The sequence below is a fragment of the Capsicum annuum genome, chromosome 12 (assembly GCF_002878395.1).
Source record: "Capsicum annuum cultivar UCD-10X-F1 chromosome 12, UCD10Xv1.1, whole genome shotgun sequence".
Lineage (NCBI taxonomy): Eukaryota > Viridiplantae > Streptophyta > Magnoliopsida > Solanales > Solanaceae > Capsicum > Capsicum annuum.
Genome location: NC_061122.1, coordinates 213,816,088 through 213,823,505, shown reverse-complemented (window position 1 = coordinate 213,823,505; position 7,418 = coordinate 213,816,088). Strand labels below are relative to the sequence as shown.

The following is a 7,418-nucleotide window of genomic DNA, read 5'->3' as shown; positions in this document are numbered from 1 at the left end:
CGTAAGCCTCCAAATTACTTAATTATTTTAGCTCAATTATTTTATTTAATAAGATTATGTGGATAATTATCTCCAATCAGTTACTTTGTGCATTTGTATTTCTCTCTTTTTCTAGTTCAGCCAAGAACCACAATTAATACAACGAATGGCAAATCGAAGGTTTAGCTAAGAATTGTATAATATTGAAACTGTGGCTATAGATGCCTAATTTCGGCCTAGAATAAAAATTAAATAGCACCCAAAATAGGGACATTTGTGTGAATGACTTATTTATAGGATACTAACATCTTAATTTTTATATGTAAGCAGTGAGTTGCCCCACAGTAGAAATACGATTCTCATAATTCACATTAGGTTCTTCCAAAGCATGGCTAGAACTAGAAGACAGAAGGCCACAACAGATATATTGTCTGTTTGCTTCATTCACAAAATACTATGTTATCTTAGTTATGATGAAGCTTCTTGGATAAGAATTCTCTCCAAAACATGGCTAAAAGCCTGGTCGGCTCTTCCCAACTTAAAATTCAAAGTTAAATACATTTCCGAATACAGTGGACGCAATCATGGAGAGATACGGGGAAGAAAATATCCCTACTGACAAGTTTAAATTCTCAAATTGGTCAAGATCTAGGATAGTGATCAAATTTTTTCAAGCCACTGCTCTTCAGAATGGTGTAAAAGAGATTGTGTATGGAGATCCTTACTGGTTCACTCCAACATACCGCTTTCCTATTATCAAGGTCTTGGCAGGAAAATCTTTACCAGAATTGGTTCTGAGTGGTTGCGATCTGATGGCTGTTTCATTATTTAGTGGTGCGGTGCACTGTCAATCTTTGAGAAAGTTTTCTCTGTATCTAATGTAAGTTTAGATGAAAACGTGCTTCACACTCTACTTAATAGTTGTCCCTTGATTGTCTTTTTCATCCTTGAGTACTGTCGAGGGTTGGGAAAGATTGAGCTTTTGAAGCTTCAAAAGATAAAGTTAATTTCCATAACATCAACTGAAAAAGAATGTGTTAAAATCCAAGCACCAACTATCGAACACTTGTCTTATTCTAATAATGGCTATTCATCAGAAAATTTGGATGTTGTTGAATGTCAGAATATGAAATCTTTAGAGATAAAAATTGTGAGGTTATCTGGTGGAATTGTTGATAACCTTATTTGTAGATCTCAATCCCTAAAGGTCTTGAATATTCGGTATTATGAAGGCATAAGGGATACCAGATTCTTCAAGTCTGGTATCACTTGAGTATACTGGAAATCAAATTCCTGGACTAAAAATGACACGTGAGTCGAGTCAATTAAAGCACTCCAAACTTGTGCTTAACTGCTCCAACAAGTTAAATGTGGCATGGTTTTGTAAATTGAGTAAGTTCCTATCATATTTGACCTCTTCGTCTTCAGTTTTAGATGTCAAAATTGCATGTTGAACTGTGGAGTGCCCAACGTTTGTGGATGCTATGCTATGGAGTTGTCATCCTAGGAGACTGGACCTATTATCAACTGTTGGAATGAATAAATGTTTCATCTATTGCTTAATGTATATGAAGAGACTGAGTCATTCTTACTCTCAACGAAGTAAGCCTTGGCATAGTCAATTAAAAGAAATAAAAGCTTTTGATGGGAAAAATCAGCCGCTGCAACTCAAAAGTGGGGAATTGGCGAGCACCCTTACGGAGAGGAACGGAGTTTATTTTTTATTAGATTGCGGATGCAGTTAATTCTTGCACTTCTCAAAACTATTTAGCATTGTCAAGTACTGAAAATTGTGGTGAATTTGAATCATAAGATTATTAATTCTATAGTGAACTTCTCTCTTCGTGCAATATTTACGAGAGTGAACTAATGGAAGGTATTGCAGGTTGTAAAGTTCTAGAATTTGCTAATGTTTTTTCTTGTGTTTATTTTTATTTCTCAATACCCTGTTTAATAACGGATAATTACTAGACACCTAGTTGTTGTAGAGTGCTTATAGTTGTTGTAACTTTAAGTCTATCCTTGTTGATATAGGTCTTGTATATAGTCTTGTACAGATTCTTTAAATAATGGTCATTCAATTAGTAACATACAATATTTTCCCATCTTCTACTCTCTATCTCTTTATGGTATCAGAGCATATCTAAACTCCTACGAGTTGATCCATTTTTTTTTTCTGCTTCCTCGCAGAAATGGCCTCTAAGATTTCTATGACCAATGCTGATGGAATAAACAATGCCATCACTATTGTTCAATTTAATCCAGTTACCCAACTACCTATTAAATTAACGGGCAATCACAATTTCTTCTTGTGGAAAGCTCAAGTTTCAATGCTTATGCGTAGTCACAATCTTTATGGGCATCTCAATGGCTCTAACCCTGACCCTACTCGCACCATCTCTCAGAACAATCAAGATGTTGATAACCCTGAGTTCATTTCTTGATATCGCCAAGATCAGCTAATTCAAAATGCTATATTGGCCTCTGTTGATCTTACGCTTGCCCCTACTGTTGCTATTGCAGTCTCCGCCAAAGCTTCATGGGATGTTTTGCATACTGTATATGCGAACGAATCTCAAACATGAATTTTCAGCTTGCGAGATTGATCATCCGGCCTTACTAAAGATTCTCGTCCAGTCATATATTATCTTCATCAAGTTTGATCACTTTGTGATGAACTTGAAATTGATGGTGCACCGATTTCAAACCTGGAACTCATTGTGAAAATCCTCAGTGGACTCGAATCTGAATTTTGAGAACTCTCTGCTGCCATTCGTGTTCACGATTCTACTATTTCATATGAAGAGTTTTATGAAAATCTTCTGTATCATGAGCTTTCCCTCAAACATGAGGAAGACATGAAGCCACTATCAACTTCCATTACTGCTGTTGTATCACAAAAGACAAGCTCAACGCCTTCTCGTCAGGGCAACGATAATTACTCCAGCAACCGTCATCCAGGTATAAACCCTCTCGCCAATAATCAACAATGGCAAGTACAACGCCTACAAAGAAACAACTAGTAACGGCCCTTCGACAGAAACCTTCACTGCCAACTATTTGATCTTGTAGGTCATTTTACTAAAGTCTGCAGATCGCAGTCACATAACTATCTGCAAGCTCGGGCAAACTTTGCTGCTTATTTTCCTCCTCAACAAACCCATTGGATCATGGACAGTGGAGCCACCCATCATATTACATTTGATGCTCAAAGCCTAGCCACTGTACATGACTACCACGACACCGAAGATATAACTATGGGCAATGGTAACACCATTCTAATATCCCATACCGGTAACGCTAACATAAGTGCATCAAATCATCATTTCAAACTTCTCAACACCTTATTCTCCCCTGTCATTAAAAATAATCTTATTTCTGTTTCTAAGTTTTGTTGTGATAATCATTCCTCTATTGAATTTTTTCCTTTCCATTATCTTATGAAGAATTTGAGTACATGCGCATCTCTAGTTCAGGGGCCGAATAAAGATGGACTGTGTTAGTGGCCACCGGGTTGTACACATCATTCTCTTAAGTGCAATGTGTCTATTCCAGTTCACCTGTGGCATCAAAATTTAGGCCATCCTAATGGCCGCATTTTAGATACTATGTTGAATCAGTTTTCCCTTCCCATTTCGAATCCTAAAGCTAGCTCTATTTGTAATTCTTGTTATTCAAATAAAATGCATAGGTTCACTTTCTCAGAAAATTCATTGAGAAGTAATAAGCCTTTGCAAATCCTTTCTAGTGATTTATGAGGTCCATCTCCAGTTTTATCAATTGATAAGAAAAGATATTATGTGTTATTTGTTGATCAATTTTCAAAATACATGTGGTTGTACACTTTAAAATCAAAAAATGAAACTCTGGAAGTTTTCCAAAATCTGCATCCATCGCTTGAACGCAAATTCAACACCAAAATTCAATCTTTTTCCACTGATGGTGGTGGCAAATTTCAGAGTCTACCATCATATCTCAAAACACATGGCATAGAGCACTTAGTGTCACCCCCATATACTTCTTAGAGAGTTGCCCTAGTCAAAAGACGACACCGATATGTTATTGAAACTTCTAGAACCTTATTGGACCAAGCGTCTTTACGCTCACACTTTTAGAGTTTTTCTGTCAACAAGCCGTTTATCTTATAAATAGGCTAAATACACCGAATATTCAGCATAAGAGCCCCATTGAAATTTTATTTCAAACTATGCCCAAGTATGACTCTATTAAAGTATTTGGTTGTTGTGTTATCCATGGCTCAAAACATATGCCAAAAACAAACTTGAGCCTCGCTCGGCACCATGTGTTTATTTAGGATTTTTGAATAAACATTACTTCCACCAATGTTTTGATCCTTTAACTTTCAAAATATATTTATCTCATGATGTTTTATTTTTAGAAAATCAGTTTCCATTCGAAAATTTTTTTTCTCATTTGAAAAACACACAAAATAAAAATATGTCTTGGGAGATTTGTTCAACTGAACAGCAGCCGCAAGATAATACTCCATATTTACATGATTCTTATCAGCTTCTCGCTCATATTATGTAGCAACCCGTGGACACGCACTCATCCATCTCCTCTACCCCAACAGGTACCACCGTCTCAGGTAATTCAATTTCTCCCTTATCTGCCACTTTTTCTCCACCACCTCCACTTCCCCCTTGCCTCAACATAAAAAATTCAGTTTCCAACCGCAATTCACCTCAACCAAATATTTCAGCCTCACTAATTCATTCTTTTCACCATTTAAATATGCAGTCGCAATCAACAATAATCACTTACCAAAGTCGAAATAAGTCTACTGGTCCTTTGACCCAGAACCCTGTGGTACAACCCTCTTCCTCATCACTTGTCCCATCTCCTATGGCCCCACAACCTTCTCTTGTTGTCCCTAGCTCTACATCAATGCCCACTCATAATATGATTACTCGATCTAAGACCAATAGCCTTAAGCTTAAGCAATTCCACATTGTTGATCAAACCACTTCCTCCCTACCTAGAACCTTTAAGCATGCTCAACAAGTCCAACATTGGTGTGAAGCTATGAAAAATGAATTTGATGCCTTAGTTCAGAACCAGACATGGGAGCTGGTACCATGTGTTCCTTCGAAAAATGTGGTGGATTATAAGTGGCTTTTCTGGGTTAAATATCATCCTGATGGTTCTGTTGATAGGTTCAAAGCTCGCTTAGTTGCCAAAGAATTCACACAACGGCCTGGCCTTGACTTCCAATGCACTTTCAGCCTTACGGTAAAGCCATCAACTATTTGAATAGTTCTTGTGATTAAAACACAACAAAGTTGGCCCATTCGTCAACTTGATGTCAATAATGCCTTACTGCAAGGTCGTCTATATGCTCCAACCACCTGGTTTTGAATCTTCTACACATTCGACGCATGTTTACAAGCAGCAAAAAGCTATTTATGGACTCAAACAGGCCCTGAAGGCCTGGTACACTAAACTAAAAAATTATTTGGTTACTTTGGGGTTTATTAAGTCCTAATCGGATTCTTCATTGTTCATCCTGCAGAATTTTGAGTTTATTTTTTATGTCCTAGTATATGTTGATGACATAATTGTTACTGGTAATCAGATTCATGGTATTCAAAGCATTATTGATAATCTTGCAACCCAATTCTCACTGAAGGATCTTGGTCCACTTCATTATTTCCTTGGTGTTGAAGTGTTGTCTTATTATGGTGGTTTTTTGTTGTCTCAACAAAAGTACATTACAAATCTTTTGCAGGAAGTTAATATGAAAAATTGCAAAAGTGTTCCAACACCAATCGCTTCTACTATAACTTTTCGAGAGTCCGCGGAAGATTCTCTAGTTGATGGCTCTCCTTATAGGCAGATCATCGGTAAACTTCATTACCTTTATTTTACACGTTCGGACATAGCCTTTGTTGTCAACAAACTCCAACAGTCCATTCACCAGCCCTTCATATCTTATTGGGCAGCCATGAAATATCTTATTTGGTATCTACACCAAACATTCTCATTTTGACTTTGGATTTCCAAAGAACATGATCACCATCTTCTAGCCTACTCAGATTCTGACTGGGCTGGAGATCCTCTTGATCGAACCTCCACCACAGGTTATGTTGTTTACCTTGGCAGCTCTCCGATATCATGGTCCTCTAAAAAGCAAAGATCTGTCTCCCGTTCCTCCACAGAAGCAGAATATCGGGTTGTTACAGCTACTATTTCTGAGACCATCGAAAAGTACGGTGTGAAACAGGCAACTTTATCAAAAGAAAATTGAACTCTATGTATAGGAAGAGGAGATTTCTTATAAATGACTAAATGTGAGTTGGTCAATATTGTATTTTTTTACATACTTGATTTTTGATGTTCTTTACTTGAGCTGAAGGTCTATCGATAACAACCTCGCTATCTTCATAAGGTAGGAATAAGGTTGCGTATCCATAGCTCACTTATGAGATTACATTGGGTATATTATTTTTTTTCAACTATGGGCAGGCATTCACAAAGCAACACGCTCACTCTCAACAAAATTGTTTTCTCAAAGAAAGAAATGGTTTAATGTGTAAAAGAATACAAGTTTTCTCTGCTATCAAATCACTCTTAGCTTTGTTAGTGAAATTTTTTTAATTGGATTCTTACTTTTTGCTGTTGAAATAGTACCTCTTTTGTCTATTTTTTTCTTAAAAGAAAAATTGCAAATTTATTCTTCTTTCCTTCTTTTGTTTCTACCTGATTGTAATAGAATTCTTTACAATCTGGAATTAATTCCACATTGAGCAAAATGACAGCTACAATATTGACATCGGTTAAAAGTTGCTTTAAGAAATAATGGACGTGATTTATTTTTTATTTTTTCTCCAATTTTTTTAACATACAACTCTAATACGAGAAAGACAACAGAAGCACGAAAACAAGCTCCAAATCAGTCCACTAATCTTAAGGATCCAAGGACCTTGTTGGAGGCCACTCTCGGATTTACTACAACAACAACAATACGAGATAACAAGATGAACAATAACACAATGGAAACAAAAACACACGGTTTTTGACTAGAACAACAACAAAGAGCACAAGAAATGTAAAGATAGATAGATAGACAAAGTGAAGGTATAATCTTAAGAACTCAAGAGCCTATTCCACTCTTGGATCCTTAAAACTACTCACTACAAATACCTATCTCTTCGGTTTGCACAAGAGAAACCTCAACCTCCTCTAGCACCCAACTTTCCAAGCATGAATCCAACACGAATGATTTCACACTCAAGTTGAAAATCATAGTTACAATATTTCGGCCATAGGCATTTTTCACAAGAGAGAAATGTTCTTCTTACAAATTTCAATATCCATAAACATCTAAGACTAAAAACCCTAAGAGGTTCTATATATAATGTATTACAAAATAGAATACAAAATGACCACAATACCCCTCAAGGGTAAGGTGCCCATCA

The 7,418-nt window shown here is 36.6% G+C and overlaps 1 protein-coding gene across 1 annotated transcript; it reads left to right on the top strand.

Moving 5' to 3' along the window:
- The first annotated feature begins 366 nt into the window (after positions 1–366).
- On the top strand, positions 367–1,829 carry LOC107850050. Its single transcript, XM_016694524.2, has 2 exons — positions 367–859; positions 1,408–1,829. Exons 1-2 carry the CDS (start codon positions 564–566, stop codon positions 1,484–1,486), a joined length of 375 nt encoding a protein of 124 aa, XP_016550010.2. The 5' UTR covers positions 367–563; the 3' UTR covers positions 1,487–1,829.
- Positions 1,830–7,418: the final 5,589 nt, after the last annotated feature.